Here is an 18972-nt window from a genome sequence, read left to right as displayed (position 1 = left end):
TTTTGTTAAACTACATGAACAAAGGCTGTCACAGAGCTTCGTGTTCTCAACCATAAATCAGGTGGACGGCATGAAGTTTGGTGGTTTTACATTCAGTTTGGTTTGCTGAAGGAAGAACCGTCCTTTATGTCAAACTCTTTACGCGACTAATGCCTCAATCAGATTGGAAATAGCATCCCTGTCCTGTATGTGGACTGTTTCCTCAGAATCTTCTCACTAGAACAACCGCTGACGGCTTGAAGGTGCTCGTTGCTTTTTTTTTGTCATTTTCACTGAAGCACAATGCCGCCTCCTCTGCTGCTGCCTCCAGTGTCAACTTCCTTGACACATTTAACAGGCTCTTCATTTTTTCCATTTCCTCAGGCACAAATAACGCCCGTCTGGCGGCCATGCTGCGGCAGCTGGCACAGTATCACGCCAAAGATCCCAACAATCTCTTCATGGTCCGACTGGCTCAGGTGGGTGGCTAAACAAAAGGCACCCTGTACCAGACGCGAGTGAACTTTTGGAAAAGCGTGTGTGTGAGAGATTGTTGACTTTTTGCTATTTGTGCCTCTGCAGGGGCTGACTCACCTGGGCAAAGGCACACTCACACTCTGTCCGTACCATAGCGACAGGCAGCTGATGAGTCAGGTCGCCGTGGCTGGACTCCTCACCGTGCTCGTTTCCTTCCTCGACGTCAAGAACAGTGAGTGCATTTTGCTCATGCTCCCTTACACAAACCCATTACCAGTCTGGAATTTGGAAGTTGCATTAACGAGTGCGTTGTTGTCCCCCCCTGCCTTCCATTGTGTGCATTGCAGTAATCCTGGGTAAATCTCACTACATCCTCTACGGCCTGGTAGCAGCCATGCAGCCACGTATGCTGGTCACATTCGACGAGGAGCTTCGGCCACTGCCGGTGTCTGTTAGAGTCGGACAGGTAAAGACTTTTAGCGCGAAAATTTTAAAGACGACAAAATTTGGTGACTTTGTGTGTTTTTTTTCTTACTTAACAAACACCAAAAAATCATCTTTAAACTGTATAAATCTGTACTCACATGCTTGGACCCATTTTTTATTCATAAAGTCGATGTGTGATGAGGAGAATTTTATTTCAGTAACAAATAACTGTGCTGTTTAGAAAACATGTGTAATACATGAAGAAGAATGTATAGAATTCATCAGCAAAAACCAACACGTTCAGTGGATGAGTTGTTGTTTAATGCGTGTTTGTTTGTGTGATCTGTCCACAGGCTGTGGATGTTGTTGGCCAGGCAGGTAAGCCAAAAGCCATCACAGGTTTCCAGACTCACACCACGCCGGTGTTGCTGGCTCACGGAGAGAGGGCAGAGCTGGCCACAGAGGAGTACCTCCCCGTCACTCCCATCCTGGAGGGCTTCGTTATCCTCCGCAAGAACCCCAACTATGAAACCTAGACTGCTCTCACTGGCCTTTCCTTGTGTTTTTTAAGGGACGCCCTCCACGGCTCTCGGCAGTTGTTATAATTAGTTGTTCATTGCATGGCTGAGAAGAGCGAGGCAGGCCTATTTTTCTTCCTATGTCGTCTGTGGCCGAGCTCCAACAGTCATTAAAAATGGATGGCTCGGGTCTGGTTAATTGGACTGGTATGACACAGGGAGGGTAAGCTGGGACCTCATCCTCTCCACATAGATGGTTTCCTCTCTGCTCTAATTTTGATCCGGCTCTCCCACATGTACTGAACCAGCTGTTCGACTGACCCGGGGCCAGTTCAAAAGTGGGACCTGTCCACCACCTTCCTGTATGTGTTTCAGCCATCATTAAATGAATAACTACTGCTCAGTCCACATCAGTGCTTCACATGTTTCTCCCCCCTCCTACTACTTACATCCGCTGTCATCTTTTGTAATTAGATCATATAAAAGTATGTATTCTGCATCCCGTTTTCCTTTTTTTTTCTTTTTGTTTGGTTTTTGTTACAGTACTGTACAAGTTTGAATCAAAAATAAAAGTTAAGATCCAAGTGTTGGAAACATGACGGCTGTGTGTTTTAATTTTTAATTCATTGGTTAGACACCAACTAGTCAACCTATGAACAGGACGTTTAACCTAAATTGCAGATTTCCTTTAACTTTTTTTTTGCTTCCTTTTGGTCACCTCACGCCAGATGTTTAAACGAGGTTTATCTGAAAAAGGATTTTGTTTCTGACATTGTCCTGATGACATTTTAAATGCTGACTACCTCCACTGGCTGCTTAAGTCGTGCAATAATTGTGTCCTGTAGGCGCCTCCAGGAGCTTTTTATGGAAGCACTGTCCTCCATTGCACTATTGTCCACCTGCCTCATGCACATAAATCGTCCATAACCCTGTATTCATTGGTAATAACTATTTCTATCATCACACTTTGCACAAAACTTGGCTTCACTTTAAACATGCTCCTTTATGCATCTCTACAGCTGCACATAGTGGTGCTGTGTTGTTTTTGTGTAAGTACTTGGAGAGCAAAGAAAACTCCGGGTTCCTTGTACACTTTGCCAGTAAAGCTGATTCGGACTGAAAAATGCTCTCGTCTCGCAATTAGCAATCCTGTCATATATTTATCATGTAACTGAACAACAGTCATTCTAATGTGTTTTTTAAACCTATTTAAAATATTTGAGTTTAATAACAAACGCACTGAGACACAGTGCAGATGATCCAGGCAGGCTGTGAGCATCTGAAAACACACAACATGATTACCGGGAAAGTTTCACGTGATGGGATTTTGCCGGAATTACTCGCTACCGGCTTCCGGGAAGATTTTCCGTCCGTCCGGCTCTGCGGACTCAAGGAGAGAAAGGTAACGACACGGTCCTCAGCTAAATTCTTTATTAAAATCACCAAAATTTCACACAACTGTCACGTCGCAGTTACGCGGAGACTCTGGGGGGACACTCACAGCTATGTTCCGCATTTCAGTGCGGGGCTTCGGCTGTCTGCGGTGACTTTGTTGAGTGCTTTCTGCTGACTGCTGTTCCTGCTGTGTTTTCAGGGATTAGCTAGCTAGCTGCTCGCTAGCATTCCATGCTAAGACGACGTGGGTGTTCTTTCTTCAGTTTAGCCGCTCCGGCTAGCAAGCTAACATCACGATAGAGAGCCCACACGAGTCCTTACTCGCGTGACGCGGGGGAAGATGCTATGTTGTGTGTAATATATCACACGTGAAAAGCCACAGATGGACTGTCGCGTCACGCTGTTGTTGTTTTCGCCGGTTAGCGTAAATTATGCTGCTAGCTCTCCAGTCGTTGGCTGGCTAGCTACACAGCGGGCTATAGGGTAAGCTAGCAGAGGAACCGCTCTGGATGTGCGGAAGGCGTGTTTTGCTGTGGTGCCGGGCTCCAGGCTCAAAGCTGTGGAGCTTGTTTACATATACTCAAAAGCCTGGCTCTGTATGGAGAGATGTCTGTTGACCAAAGTGGTGTATACTGACAACTTGCTAGCTGAAAACATGTGATGGCGATCGGAACCAGCGATTAGAAACCCTCTACGGTGGGCGGTTAGGAGTGTGTAAGTTGTTAAAAGATCTGCTTGTGTACAGTTGGGTCAAATGATGCTGCTCAAATGAACCAGGTAGCGCCAAATATGTGTCAGTGTGTGCTGATGGATGTTAAGTGGCAGCTGAAAAGTGCGTAGAGGATGTATGAGAGACTGGATGCTGAGAAGTTTGAGGCTAATTTTACAGTAGTGCTTGTAAAAAACCTTAATTTGCTGAATGACAGCTCTCTGTGATGGAAGTTAAAGCTGTGAGAGACTCGGTAAATATAGGCTCTCCCTCCAGCATCTCCAGTGATGCATCAGTGTAAACGTAGGCTGTCGCAAAGGTGATGTTGCTGTCAAACCGGGCTGTGAAATGAATCGGAGGTGTCTGACTCATTCTAGCTGGTTACAGTACTCATCATTGTCACGACATTACTGGCACCACTGCTGCTGTGTTTATACCCACATCGCCGAGGCTTTCCGGCGTAGTTAGCTGCTGAATGTGAGCAGCATAAGGAGCTACTGGATGCAAACGTAGGAGCTAATGACCAGGAGCCACCTTCGTAGCTTATCTTATCTCATGGTTCGTATTGTTCTTCTTTGACCCGACCGTCGTCACATCCATCTTCACCAGCGACTCCTCCGGTGATCGTTTGCTCGGTGTGCGGTTTGCTTTTACGGGAAATAGGCGGTTGTCACGGCTGATGTCGGCTGAGGTGTGGCTGGCATGAAGCCGGCAGCCGGGATGCACATCGCGCCAATAGCAGGAGAAACCACGTGGTAGATCCAGGTTGGGCCTAGCAAAGTTAGCAGCACGGCTAACAGCACAACATGCAGCGGCACGTCTCCGCACGCGCATTCGCAGGTGTTTCGGGACCACCGGGTGTTTGATACGTGTGCGTTTGCTGTTATCACATGCTAGTAGTTGTGTTTGTCGGTCGGTCCGTGCTGCTGGAGGCAGACAGACACGCCCCTGTGTCAGAGCAAAAGTGTCCCACAGTTTGGACGCACCAAACACCGGTGCTGCTCCTCTGGATGTGTCTTTGGACCGTGGCCTTGGTGTCAGACTGTTTGTATGGAGGCTGTGCTCGTGTTTGTTGAACTCCCTGCTCGCTGCAGCAGGCGTGAGGCTGATGTTGAGGACTGCAGACATGTGACCTTAGCTGAGAATGTGGGTCCAAAATGGTTGCTGCCTCCTGTGCACCGTGTATAGATGCCCTACAGCCACCACAGACAGACGTTTACCTCACGTGTTTGTCCATCTACAAGCATTCAGCCTTATTGAATGATCTCAGACACGCTTTAGCCTGAAGAAATGAATGAACCCAGTGGTAGAAGTGCAGTCGCAGGACAAACGCATGATGTGTCAGAGCCGGGCTGACACAGTTTGCCTGGCGTGAGGACACTACTGGGTTTCCTGTTGTGAAACTTGAAGGCCTGGAGTCTGGGTATGTGTGGCTTTTGACAGAACGGTCCATGGTGGTGGATGTGGTGGTGTGATGCTGTGACACTGGGGCTCGACTCTCACTGTGATGCTCCGTGTAGAATGGCTGTGAAGTCACGGACCATGAATGTTCACGTGGATCATAGATGACCACATCTGGTTAAGATGTTGGCCAATGCCTGCAGCTGAGAAGTGATTGTTCGTGTTTTGTTAAATCTATGCTGTTTTATTCAGTGTTGTTTTGCAGGGGGAGAACTAGTCAACGTCCAAAAACAGCGGCGCAGTGTTTTGTGTGGTTTTGAGGGGAGCTGTCTAAAATGTGAGACCATAATCTTCATGATGTCATCTGGGTTGGGTTATATTGCTTTGTGCTTGAAGCTTGAGGGAAGCAGAAAGTTTGTTAAAAACTGGGAGTGTGGGCTTTTGGAGCTGTGGCGTGAGGCAGGGATTGTACGATGTCAGCACGACACGGAGCTGTTCGTCTGACTTACCAGATGTTGGACTGTGGGTATAACCCTGCCATCTCCACAGCATCATTCATTCATTCTCCTCCCTTTCTGCTGTCAATGTGTTACTGCTTTTAAAATTCCTAAAAAACCAGCCTCAGAGTGATCCGCCTACCTGCTGGAGAAGGTCAAGTTGTGATAAAGATTTAAAAAATCCCACTTACTTGGTTCTATCAGGGAATGAGCCACGTCGATGACAGTGCATGTGATTTTATTTTAAATATATATCTCCAGTGTGTGTCCCAACTCTGTGCAGTTTTAAATTGATGGAGTACATCTTTAGAAGCAGCATTATACTAACTGCAGGTTTTGGGAGCTGCTTGTCTTCATGTCTTTAGGTCAGTGAACTTCAATGTAGGCCTAATTAGCTTTAGATGTGTTCATTCTGCCAAAATTTTGCACCCGAAACGGTACCGTTTTCCATAACAGGCTAGCAGCTGCCCATTCTCTGGCTTGCAGACTAAATTAAAGCTATGGTTTTCCACAGTTAAAGTCATCCAGCTGAATCAAGTGAAGCCTGCCGCCGCTGGAATTTCTTGTGTGTTAGCGCCGCAGCTAGCACAGTGGCTCTGTGGGAGGTACAGACTAACAGCACAGATTGCAGCTCAGTGAATTATACACAAAAGAGGAGTTACTGGAGGCATGCATAAGGGGCAATAGGCTCAGCGTGCAGGTGTTTTCTGCTTATGACTCACAGGTAAACGTGCAGAATGAGCGCTGAGGCATTTGCAAAGTCTAGTGAACTCTGCAGAAGGTCATGAACTCATAAACATCATGACCCATATATTTATTTCTTTGGTTTAACCAGGAAGTAAGTTAATTTTCAATGCAGATAGTATTTTATTCAGATTTTCAGTGAACCCTTATTTTACAAGTTGCACTGGGTACAGTGAGACGACCTAATGTGTGAGCAGTGATCGGCTAACAGTGGACGCCCTCTACAAGTGACATGACGGCCAACTTGTGAAGCTGCAGAGTTCTTTCTCACTGTCTTTCCCTGAGCAGGTCATGGGAGTTCATGCAGCGGCTTATGCAACAGTTGAAGGAGCATGTTTTACTGCTGGTGGTGCTCGTGGCTGGATGTCCACAGTGCTGCACGTCAGACCGGCTCAGATGACTGGACTGTGTGTGATTAGGGGGCAGGGTGGGGTGTGGATGCCTCGCCTCAGCTCCCCTAAAACACAGATTCCTGCAGAAACGAGGACCTCTGGGTTGCTCGCTGCTTGCTCTGCAGACTTTCCTCCGTGTTCTTTCTTCTCTGTCTACATTGTGCAGACTAATCTGTGTGCTGCTGAGGTGTGTGTCGCTGTCAGAGTAGTTGTTGAAGAAGCCAGCCATGTCTCACTGCTTCTTGTTAGCGCTTCCCCTCGAACACCTTACGTTTTTTATTAGTGTGCTCCCCAGAGACCGGAGTAAAGCCTGAGAGGCAGTGCAGGTTGTTAATCTGAGACCCTCTTTTAGCCCTGAGATTGTTTACTCAGCGTTTCGTCTTCCACTCTTAGCCTGACAATCTTTCTGTCTGTGGATGAGCCTTTGGACTGTCACCGTCACCCCTCCACCATCTTTTCTTACCCCAACTTACATTACTGCCCGTCTTTAAGCTCCGTGGCTCCAGTGCACTGTGGATGGGGCCTGCCGTCAGTGTCGGTCGGTGCTTTTCTAAGCCAGGGATTTCATCTGGCTGCGTGGAAACCTTCGCTCTGCTCAGCTCCATTGTGTGTTTGTCTTCTTTTGTTTGTGTGTCGGTATAGTCATGGAAACAGTGGTGATTACAACCATTTCTGCAGCGTGATTTCCTCTTTAAAAAAAAAAAAAAAAGAACACCCTGAATCATCATGACTCAGGCTTTTTACACTGCTGCTTGTCTCTGTGTGACTGAGAGTGCGTATCAAACACAGGGGGTGTATGTGTGTGTCAGGAATAATGCAGGCTTCGTCTATAAATACCAAACGTGTCACTATTGTGAGGACTGCATAACTTAAGGAGGATGATTACACTGGAACCAGGAAATGACCCTCGAGTCAGCAGCATGATAGCATTTGATAGAACAAACTTGTTACCCGGTTTAAGTCGTGACCTGCAGTATGCGGCCTAATTATGTGTCATGTGTCGAGGCAGCAGAATGAATTTTGCAGAGACGGAGGCGTTGCAAAAATTGTCAATGGATGTTTGCCAGTGGATGCAAAATGGCAGAGATTTGTTGTACACACTGAGTTTGAAAGTAGTTTGGTTAGATGATGTAATTTATTAGATCAGCGCCTCATTAGGTGGCCTTTATTTGCTAGGCATGCCCCATATGTTGGTTTTTTTTAAATTGTGAAACTCCTACAAACAAAACTATTGTTGACGTGTGCATTAGTCCATTTTCAGCCTCACAAAAATGCATTTCTTTCTATATTTAGCCTTTTTTTAAAGAGACCAGCGTCCCCTTTGATCACTTTTGATAAAAGGAACATATCATGAACATCTTTCCTGTTTTCTATTTTCCTTTGCTCATTTCCTGCTTTCTAAATATGCACTACGATGTTGTGACGCTGCATGTTTTTTATCTTTGTGGGCAGTAAACAAATCTGTTCGTTGCAGACGTATATGTACAGAATTACTGAGTGAGAAGGTGGCGGCATGTGGTCTATGAATGACTGAACAGTACATATATATTTATATTTACGTACTGTTTTGATCGTTGGCTGAGTCTCTCTTTTTCTTTTGAGAAAATGGGCTATTTGCTTTTCTAACTTTGTATTTAGCTAATTATTTTTGGGCTGCACAAAACCCAACCTGTTGCCTTTCACCACACCTAACATTAGGTATGAGGATGATTTTACAGAAGGTGTTAACGTTCAGATTGTGAACTTATTACATGCTGTGCTCTTGTCAGTGTTGTTCCAGGCCTTTTATCTCCCTGGTTGGTATGCCACATGGTAATTCAATTGGTATAAAACAGGTTATCTTAGATCCCGTGAACTATTTGAAACGTGCTACAAGCCAATACATGCTCATGCTAACGAGGTTTCTCTTTCTGTCTGCCTTTCAGGAAAAAACCTTCCTCGGTGTAACCACACTAAGGACCTAAGAAGATTCATAAATGTAAGTGTGAAGCTTTGATTATCACCCGGAAGTTTTAAAACATGGTGTCTTCTCTCCACACAGGCATGGGGGGAGATTTTTTGTTTTATTTCCCCTAAGTTAACCTCTACCCTTTTTTCTGGCTTCATGTCAGATCGAACATTTGGGTCACTTTTCTCATGGCAGCGGTCCCAAACTGGTCAAACCCAGTAACATTTACATATCAGTCCTAATAGAGCACGAGTCTGAACAGCATGCATTAATGGGTTGGCACACACCAGATTACCATGTAGAGCTGCAGAGCATTGTTATGTATAGTAGATGACAGGATCGTCTAGAAGGTAAGACTGTTGAAGCTGTGGCCTAATCCCAGGTAAGGCTGACAGGTAACATCTGAACGCTCCACTCTGCACCATCTCTGTCTGACTAACTGGATGTAGGTCGTGGATACAAGCCTCCCATTGGCTGTAGTCGGCACCCCAACAATTTTTATTGAGCGGTGATTGCAGAAGATGTTTAATGCTCTGCTGTGGCTCTGAAGCAGCCGTCTCTGTCTCTACAGTCACTCTGTGGTCTCGAGCCGTGTCCCGCCAACAGCTCTGTCCGACGTTACAAGTAACAGCATCTGTTGTTTACACAGCAAGACAGAGGGAGCGTTTGCAGAGCGGAGCAGCTCCGGTGAATTAGCCGTGCTCGCTTGCAGGCGTTAACAAGTGGTGCACCTGAAATTGACTTTGCTGACGGTGCTAGGTTACGGCTATTGCTAAGAGGTTCACTGTGGCTAATGCTATCTGGAGGAACCGAACATCGTCTTTAGAGTCAGACTAACTTGAACAACCTGCTCTAATCACTGTCAGATGTCATCACTCCTATTTCTATTGGTACATATTCACTTACTGGGCTGCACGGTGGCTTGGTGGTGAGCACCGGCGCCTCGCAGCTAGAAGGTCGCCGGTTCGCATCCCCCCGCGTCCATGTTCTCCTCGTGCAGCGTGGGTTCTCTCCGGGTTCTCCGGCTTCCTCCCACAGTCCAGAAACATGCTGAGGTTAATTGGTGATTGTAAATTGTCCGTAGGTGTGAATGTGAGTGTGCTTGGTTGTCTGTCTCTAAGTGTAGCCCTGTGATAGACTGGTTACCTGTCCAGGTGAACCTGCCTTCACCCTGAGTCAGCTGGGATAGACTCCAGCCCCCCTACGAGCCTACAGAGGATTAAGGTGTATAGATAATGGATGGATGTATTAATTCAACGATAATAATCCTTATTAATAAAGTAGTCCAGCTATGAATGTCTGGTGGTTCATCCCTCGCTAACTAGCTATGCTACGTTTGCTAGCAGCCCGCACATGGAGTTGGCTAAATTTCATGAACACGAGTTATTAATTAAGAGTAAGCACACAGAACGGCAGGGATTTAATGATTTGGGGGCTGTCTACATTTATTTTCAGTCTTTCTCTAGCTGGATGTTTCTGTTTGTCGTAGAAGAAGGTATTAATGTCACAGCTACAACACTGTCAAAGAAAGGCTTGTTCATTTTAGTTAAGAGGTTTTATCACCACAGTGTACTGACGTTTACTTAATATCTGTTCATGTGGAGCTTTTCATTCTGATATAGTGCTGGACAGTTCAGTAAAGCACATTGCATAATATTTAGTTTGTCAGTAAATCCTGTGACGTTGTCCTCTGATCGGTCCCATCACCGCAGCATCCATGTCTATCAAGTGATTTGCTCATCAGATTGCTTTCTTTTGCTCTCAATTATCAGTGTGTATGTTTTACATTTCAGTGATTGTTTAACAGTGATTGGTTCAAAGCAGTCTTCTTATCGAATGCTAATAAAGAATATTAATTTATATACAGTGCATATGAGAAACTAAAGCAATCTTAATTATGGTCTTAGTTTGTGTTTCTTTTTTTCCTCTCTAAAATAATGTACAAGTACTAATAAGAGTACCACATTCATAAGCAGTGTTGGTCAGAGTGCCTATCCCTGATCTGCACCTTCCCGTTTTCTGTACCCTCCGGGCAGGAACCTACCCACCGGATGTTTAAGTTTCACTGAGGATTTGGGTCTCTCAGTCAGGCGGCCCTGCTATTTTTCGGTGGATTATCCGTTTTAATCGCGGCGCTCGTCTCCCTGCGTGCAAACGTTCCACCAAAACAATTCCAACCGTCACTATTTTGAGGGAACGCCGAAGCCGCGTCCTTCGTTTATCTCTGCCCACAACGACACTGATTGGTTTAACGAAATGCAAACAAGCCAGAGTGCTTTCCCCCCACAGCAGAATGATAGTGTGGTGCAGCCAGACCATTATGTTCTACAAAATGGGTTGGCAGAGCGAGACTACTCCGTCTACTACGTGACTGCGGTGGGTATGTCTGAATGAAGCCGCGAGGACCTGATGAATGTAGCCGTGACCTTTGTCTGAGTGACAGAAAGGCGTCGCTTTATGTTTTTGATGAAACTCAACATGTCTGAAACTGGGTAAGAAGTGCCACATTTCGCTCCGTCCCTTCTGCTGCCGGTTGTTTTACTGAATGTGATGATATCTTCTCAATGAAACAGCAGTTTTCAGAAGAAAATACCAATCTAACCCTTCTGTTCTCTCTTCTGTCAGATCTGTGCACAGGTCCACCTCCGCCTCCCCATGCAGAACTCCATGAAATGAATAAAGCACCACAGCCTATAACAGGACCCCCCTCCACCCCCCACCCTGCCCCCTCCCCCGGCCTTTCACAGGTAACGTACCTGGCTTCGTCGCTCTGTGCCGGCTCCTGACGGGCGTGGCGCTCTGTCCCACTTTCTGTTTCTCAAAGGGGAAAAAAAAAGGCTGTTGTTACAGTGTTTGTTGTGCAGATAATGAAAAGCAGATCACACGGCAACGTTTCCTCTCTGCTGGAGAATGTTTGCAACAGCTGCAAGTTGTTCTTTGGTAAAACTCTAAAACCCATGCTGCACAAAGTCCCACAACAGTCTTTGTGCTCCATGGTGATTGTCAGAGTTAACTACAGCCACATTTACAGCTGATGCCGCGACTTGCCATCACATTGTCTGTTGCCAGTGTAATTATCCAGCCCAGAAAACGGTGCTGTTTTAAACCCCGTGGTCTTCATTAAAGTAGAGTTAAGTCAACTTCAGAGAGTGCTTTAGCAGATGCAGCAAAAGAATTACGACTGAATTATCATACGTATGAAAAACTGTTGTGAATATTTACGTGTTGTGCAGTTGTTGGCCACTTGTCTGCAATAAATCCACTCCCTCCCTGTTTCTTGCAGCCCTCATTCCCCCCTGGGCAGCCCACTTCTGTTGTGTTTGCCCCCCCGCCTCCACAAATGAACCCAACACCACAGCCCCGACAGGTAGGCGTGCTCAATTCTCACCCGCCCCGCTGCACACCTGCAGTGTGCAGATGACTGCTCCATTCTGACAACAATGACTTATTTCCTCGCATATGGGAACCAGCATCAGCTGTTCTGTGTGGTGCAGGACTTCATCTTTGTCCACACATGTTATTAAGTCAATGTAAATCTTTGTTTATTTTCTAGAACTCAACTTTTGATGAGTACAGACAAACCAATCAGGATACAAAGTTTGAATAAACTGTTAAGAGCTTCCTGCTGCAAATGCTCCTTCCTGTGTGCAACTTTGGCAACTCTACCGCTCGCTCGCGATGTTTAAAATCTTCCCAATCAAAAGTATAGAACACAATATCCTGAATCCATCTGTGGACTTGTTAGGATGCCTGCATGTCTGTTTGCCTACCTCTCACCAGTTCTGCACCGTTTTTAACTGTCGACGTCAGTGTGGTTGCTCACAGCGTCCTGGTTCACACCTGAACATTGGTCTTGGGTGATCTTTTCACAAGTGGACAGCTGTAAGCATGTCACTCCAGACCTGGCATCAGGACGCGTCTCCACATGCGTCCTGTGATCGGCCTTCGCTTCCCCGCTGTACATGCAAATAGACGCCGAGGTTATTTCCATTTGCAAAAAACAAATAAATTGTTGTTTTTAAATATCAGGCCTTGTTTGTTGGAAATTTAAAGAAGAAGACGATGAACGGTTCAGATGGGGTCAGTTCCTCAGTGTGTTTCAGGCAAACTCTTTACACATTTTTGTTTTTTCTGTGATGTACAAAAACAATTTACGTGACGTGAGGACAAGAGTGAATACGTTCTTCCAGTTGTGTAGAGGATGTCTGCTGAGCTGGTGTTTCTTCAGTGGGGTCCAGGACACACACACACACACACACACACACACACACACACACACACACACACACACACACACACACACACACACACACACACTGCTGAAACAGTGTGGTCACATGTGACCCAGGACACCTCAGAATGACGTCTGACTGGACCAGATCTCGGTGTGTCTTGGTTGCGTTCACACTTGTAGTTGGAGCTTTCCACTTGTTATGGATCACCCAGGAAGCATTGGAATGCCAGGTGTGAACAGGGCACAGGGGTAACATCTCATTGGGTTACACGCTCACAGCGGTCTTCTCTGCATGACTTAAAGTCTGACTAATTGCCTGATAGAAATGCAGTTTCATTTGTTGTGGCCAGATTAATAAATCCAGTTGGAGTTGATGTTTTTTTGTAGTTATTCATCATCTCCAGAAGAGTCTGCTGGATTGATCAGATTATTTAGTTGTTTTTAATACATGTTTAATCATTTCTTGAAATAACATTATTTCATTATTGTAAATGAATTGTTAAGCAAATGCCACTTGGGTCAAACACATCAGAATCTATTCAGAGATTCGCTGTGGCGTTTGGCTTCAGACCGCCGCGATACGCTTCCGTTTGACAGCGGAAGAGCCGCGACTGATGGACGGTTTTGTGTCGGCCGTTAAGTGCAGTTGCAAAGGTGCAGAACTGAAGGAGCCTGTTGGTAGAGAGTGAAATATGGAGCCATGAGCTTCTGTCTTTAACCTCTGTCCTGTCTGCCTCTCCTCCTCCTCTAGTTTGCCCCAGGGCCCCGACCTATACACCAACAGGTACTAACAGCACAACCGACTAACACCAGTTGGGGAGGGTGGGTTTTCTGTCCAGTCGTATGTTGTTGGTGAAAGCTGAGACGTTTCAGGTCACTAAATGATAAAATACATCTGTGTGAACATCCTCTCTGAATCAAATACCGCAACTTATTTTGACCAGATGCTTTTGTCACTGACACGATTGTGTTTCATGAAGGAACTGCTGCACTTTTTAGAAAGTCTTCGCAAACCTGATGCGTTATTTTACGTCATGATATGTTAAAACATGCGACATTTACCAAGAATAATAAATGAGCTGAGAATATTAGTTATCAGTAATAAATATTAAACATTATGTCATACTGTTTTAGAACCATTTTCATCTAATATTTAATTTACTGTGGTTGGAATCTAGTTAAGTATTCAAACTTTATGTGAATTAAGCTGTAAATGTAAAAATGAGTTTAAAGCACCCCTACACAGCCTTTATTATAAAATGTTATTAGAAAGTGATTAGTTTGTTATAATAAAGATAAAGTATGGGTGTGGGTGATAAGTGCCCGTCCTCCCTTCTTGATAGTTTGTGGGTTTAAGTCGGCATCTTGTTCAAAAGCAGACCGACGTAGTTCAGAGGGATTCACTGGTGCTTGTTCTCTGCATGCTGCTTGTTAATTCACTGCTTGGCTCAGGACGGATGGTTTCTGGGTGCTTTGCTCTAACTGATTGTGGTGCTTTCTCTTTCTCAATCCTTCTCTTCCCACCCTCCTCTTGCTTCCATTTGATGTCACTGTGTGTGATCTGTGTTTGTGCTGCTGAAGGGAAGCTTCAGGTCGCTACAGGTAACTCACTTTATCTTTCCTCCAGTATTTCCCTTCTTATTTTTTTATTTTATTTCACCCTCCTGAGGAGTGCATATATGTGTGTCTAATATTTGGCAGTGTTGTGCTTTGTTGGCTTGGTGTCATTTTGCTGGCTACGGCGGTTAGCTCCCAGGCCAGCAGCAGAATGTCAATGAGGAGGCTCTGAATGAACCAGCATTAGCTGCTTTATCTCTGCTGGCAGGCAGGACCAATATGTTTCCAGTTGGAGTCTAGCCACAGATTCATGGACAAACTATGAGCCTAGCTATTAGGCTGGACAAGCTAGCTTCACTTGGTTCAGGATAAAAAAAAATCATGCAAGGGCATTTTGTTTATGTCAGAGGTTTCGGAAAGGTAACTAACAATTTTCTCATTTGTCTGTGTCTCCTCTATTTCTGTCCCATTTCTCTTCCCATACTTTCCCGTCGCCTCCCTTTTTGCCATCTCCATTTGCTCTCTGCTCTCAATCACTGCTGGTCCTCACCTTTCTGTCGTCTGTCACCACCTTCCTTCTCAATCCTCTCACCCCCCGTGCGTCTCCTTTGTCCTCTACCTTGGTTTGCTGCGCTGCCTCTTCCCTCTCCAGCCCTACTACACCAACAGGGCCAGCCTGCCTCCCAGCAGCGGGCCTCGGGGCGTCCCACCCAGCAGCGCCCCTCGGCCTGTGACACCCACCCACGTCTACCAGGCGGGCCCTGGCTCCCAAATGATGATGATCCCCCAGCAACAGTTGCCCTTCCCCAGCTCACCACAGGGACCCGCCTACTTCATATCGGGACAGGTAGGGGGCCACAAATTGTCATGTTTTCAGCAAGTGATGCAGCGATAACCGGACGGTAGAAGCTGTTGAAGCAACACGGCAACGCACCAATACGCAAATGTGACAGTTTGCATTTAGTTTGCTAGAAGTGCTGCTTTGTTTTCGTGGAGTAATTTATGTAAAGGCTGCATTCACGTGATTCAAAGAGCTGTGTGTGGTGAAGAGAAGGAAAAGAGTCCTTCTGTGCAGGTCTATGTGCAAACTAATCATTCATACATCTTTAACAGCTATATCCAGTGATCCGTTGTTCCTCTCCTTCATGCTCCTTCTTGTGTTTTTTTGCCTTTAGTACCGATCACCAACCTATGTGGCCACTCCCCAGCAATACTCGGTCCCAGGAGGAACCCCGGGCTTCTACGCAGGCACCAGCCCCGCTGAATATGGTACTTATGGTAAGAGGCTCTACCTGGGGCCTCATTTGCACACAGACACACAGCAGGCCTTTAACAGTTGCAGAGAAAAACCGTTATGAAACTAATATTTATCATCTCAACCACAAATCACTCGCTAGTTCAATGTCAGGACAAGTTTAACAGTGTTCAGACACGATAGCGAGGTAACAGGACATCCACGTCGTTAGTCGTATTCACTGCTGATTTGCTTCTTTCTATAATCATTTTACCTCTCATCTCCATTTCTGTGTCGTCTTTGTCGTGCCGTGTCTTTAAAGTTGTTTCTAGCATTGCTATTGTTTGGCGGCCTCTTTGTTTATTCAGGTTGTGTCTGTGCATCAGTGGTGACAGACTTTCGTTAATCAACCTCAGAATTCAGATTTCTGCTACTAAATGCGGCCATCTCTATTTTGCGTTGTTGAGCCAACCCCGAAAGCCTCGTCGTTGCTTTTGCGTCTCACCGCTGAGGACAGTTCTATGAAATGAGAAGTAATAGACGAGCGTTTTCAGAGGCGGGAGTGAAAGTCATTGTACCTGATTAAAGTTCGTATCTAATCACACAGACGTACAGCTGTTCTGCTTTAAAGAAGAGGAACGAGCAGGATGCTTTTTAGAGTTGAAGGTTTTGGTGTAAGTTCCTCAGAACTGAAGGGTGCTGGTGTGTCTCCGGGCAGTCAGCTGTGCAGTGACATTCATCCAAAGAGAAATCAGCAGTAGACGACTTTCTCTCGACCAACGTAGACCGTAGGACCAGAATGAAATGCAGCAACCAGGCGTGCAGTGTTGTCAGCCATGGGTGTGGCCGCATTCTGGAAAATTTTGGAAGTGCTGCCTGTCATCGCCAAAGCAGGTTAAGTGAAATGGGTGTACCACGGCATAATTAATATCTGCTTTGAGCGTTACATATGAGTATTATATATGGACCAGTGTGATGGTTTTCATTGTAAACTCAGAGGATGTAGTTGTCATTGTTCATACAAGTGAAACAATCTTTTGTTTTTTTTTGCTTGATGTTTATTCATTCCACACAAACTACGATCATACCTCACGTCTCTTCCTGAGCACAACAGGCCTGCTGCATCTGCTGCTGATCACATGTGTTGCCACGCCCTCTAGAGGCGACGGCGTGTCGGTGCAACGCAGGAACTGGTGATGCACTGAAACAAACTTGCTGACCCCCTCGAGCAGGCATTTGAACTATGTGTTGTCTTTGTCAAACTGTAGCTCATCACCAGTACAATGTGGAGGCCTGAATGCAGACCTGTGAAAACACAATTCTTCCTGTGAGACTGTGAGCTCTTTGCAGCATGACCACTGTACTCGATTCCAACAATAACTTTGCACACTCTGCATCTGCGCATACAAGTTTTCAAAAAATGCAAGCACACATGAAAAGTTTATAGATATTTTTTGTAAATTTTGCTGTGTACAATCCTCTGTTTACTGTCTGCAAGAAGGTTTGTGTGTGTAGAACATGTTAGAAGGAGAATAACTGGATTACAGTGTGCCTGTAAAGAAAGCTTAGTGTTGAGAGTGTGTCTGTGCTGATGCTGCATTTAGAAGCAGTTTGAGCATATTTAACAAGATCTCATTAGCCCGAGTTGACCTCAAATAGTTTCACTTTCACTTAACGGATTGGGCAAGAACTTTGACTTGATTTGAGCAATTTCATCATGAGATGCGAGTCTGTCACAGGTCTTCAGACGCTGGGATCACATGAGTGCTTTATCTCCAGCAGGCAGCAGAAGCCTGAGCTTGTTATTTTTGTTTTCTAAATACCACACCAAGGCTGTATGATGTTAAGAAGGCTGATTTTGAGCTTCACCTTTAGAAAAATGTGAGCTAAGCAAAGGATACACCCTATATATGTAACTGCAGACATAATTCTGCTGTTCTACTGGTGAGGATTCAGGGTTTTCCACAACTGCTTCAGGGCCGTGAGTCAGTGAAGAGAAGTCACCTGAAACCTTCCATTATCCATCACCCACAGAGACTACGTTTGGCTGTGGATCCTTTCATGTTATGTATTCAGAACCTTTTTGTTTTTTATTGTTGACATTGTAGAGCAGGATTTTTAGTTGAGTACTGTGCTACAGACCATCCTGCATCATGAAGTGCTTTAATGCTCACAGAGCTCACAACGTTTGACCATTTTGAACAGGAATGAGACATTTTAAACTGAATTCACCTTTTTATACCCTGCAAACAATCTGGGACTTGCCAAGATTTCAAATCTTATTTTTAGACACGATAGATAATTTGGCTTGTTTTGAAAGTTAAATACTCATTTTCAGTCCTTGATTTTACAATACAATCTTAAATTGAGCCTTAAAAACCTTATTTCAAGATTTCTTATCAAGTAGAATTTACCTGCTGCATGGACAGATGATTTCACTAGTTTTAAGTCATTTTCTTTTAATGACTTTTCAAATCTAGTGTTTATATCTTATACTTGGGCTGCCCTTTTTTGCAGCGTACCCAAATTTGAGCCACTGGGCTTCTCTAAGACGTCAGAAATGAATCACATTCAGCCACTAAAACAACCTTTTTCTGTTCAGGAGTGCAAGTAAATAACTATAATATGACATCTTAGTCAAGAAATAATAATGTGCTTTGCTATTTTTTCTTTTTTTTGGTAAAACAGTAAATTTGAAAAATCGTGGAGAGCAATAATAATTTTATTTTAGCATTAAAAATATCACTTCAGTTAAAGAACTTCTACATGCTGGTGTATTAACCATTACAGAAATATAAAAGAACTGTAAATTTAGGTGGCATATATAAAACCTTGGTGCAGTTGGTAGCACCGTGGCCTCACAGCTAGAAGGTCGCCGGTTCAAGTCCCGGTGAGGACACCCGGGATCTTTCTGCGTGGAGTCTCCATGTTCTCCCCGTGCAGCGTGGGTTCTCTCCGGGTTCTCCGGCTTCCTCCCACAGTCCAGAAACATGCTGAGGTTAATTGGTGATTGTAAATTGTCCGTAGGTGTGAATGTGAGTGTGCTTGGTTGTCTGTCTCTAAGTGTAGCCCTGTGATAGACTGGTTACCTGTCCAGGTGAACCTGCCTTCACCCTGAGTCAGCTGGGATAGACTCCACCCCCCATGACCCTGGTGAGGGTTAAGCGCTGTCTAGATAATGGTTGGATATTAAAGCTTTCATTGGGTGGTGGTCTAATAAGTTGGTTCAGCATCTTTTACCTGTGTTGCTTTGACCCATCAGGGCATGGACGTGGGATCTCTAGAGGCGTCCTTTATTTGTCCTTTATTGTGCTCCTCAAGCTGCTCCTGAGCAGTTTTTCAGGTTGAGCAGGATGCATGGTCCGACTGGGGGAACCTACGGCTGAGATGATCCATATTATTCACTTTAATGTTGTGGCTGTTTGGTGTATTGTCACCGTACATTCAGTTTATACTGTAAA

At 45.1% G+C, this 18972-nt stretch overlaps 2 protein-coding genes across 2 annotated transcripts in view; both read left to right on the top strand.

The window, feature by feature from the left end:
• Window positions 1-1999, top strand: part of psmd2 (proteasome 26S subunit ubiquitin receptor, non-ATPase 2) — an 11659-nt gene extending 9660 nt beyond the window's left edge. Inside the window, exons 18-21 of the mRNA XM_008299692.1 lie at window positions 364-458; window positions 562-688; window positions 804-922; window positions 1236-1999. Of these exons, the coding sequence (XP_008297914.1) occupies window positions 364-458; window positions 562-688; window positions 804-922; window positions 1236-1418 (524 nt within the window). The 3' untranslated portion in view covers window positions 1419-1999. The remainder of the gene's footprint in view (window positions 1-363; window positions 459-561; window positions 689-803; window positions 923-1235) is intronic.
• A 1762-nt stretch (window positions 2000-3761) lies between these two features.
• LOC103370583 (eukaryotic translation initiation factor 4 gamma 1-like) overlaps window positions 3762-18972 on the top strand; it is a 41333-nt gene continuing 26122 nt past the window's right edge. The window contains exons 1-7 of the mRNA XM_008299686.1: window positions 3762-4062; window positions 8464-8516; window positions 11112-11233; window positions 11770-11853; window positions 13472-13504; window positions 14930-15124; window positions 15453-15555. Coding sequence (XP_008297908.1) covers window positions 11159-11233; window positions 11770-11853; window positions 13472-13504; window positions 14930-15124; window positions 15453-15555 — 490 coding nt within the window. The 5' untranslated portion in view covers window positions 3762-4062; window positions 8464-8516; window positions 11112-11158. The remainder of the gene's footprint in view (window positions 4063-8463; window positions 8517-11111; window positions 11234-11769; window positions 11854-13471; window positions 13505-14929; window positions 15125-15452; window positions 15556-18972) is intronic.

Source organism: Stegastes partitus, unplaced genomic scaffold, assembly GCF_000690725.1.
Source record: "Stegastes partitus isolate 25-593 unplaced genomic scaffold, Stegastes_partitus-1.0.2 Scaffold1450, whole genome shotgun sequence".
Lineage (NCBI taxonomy): Eukaryota > Metazoa > Chordata > Actinopteri > Pomacentridae > Stegastes > Stegastes partitus.
This window is presented reverse-complemented; position numbering and strand designations above follow the sequence as displayed.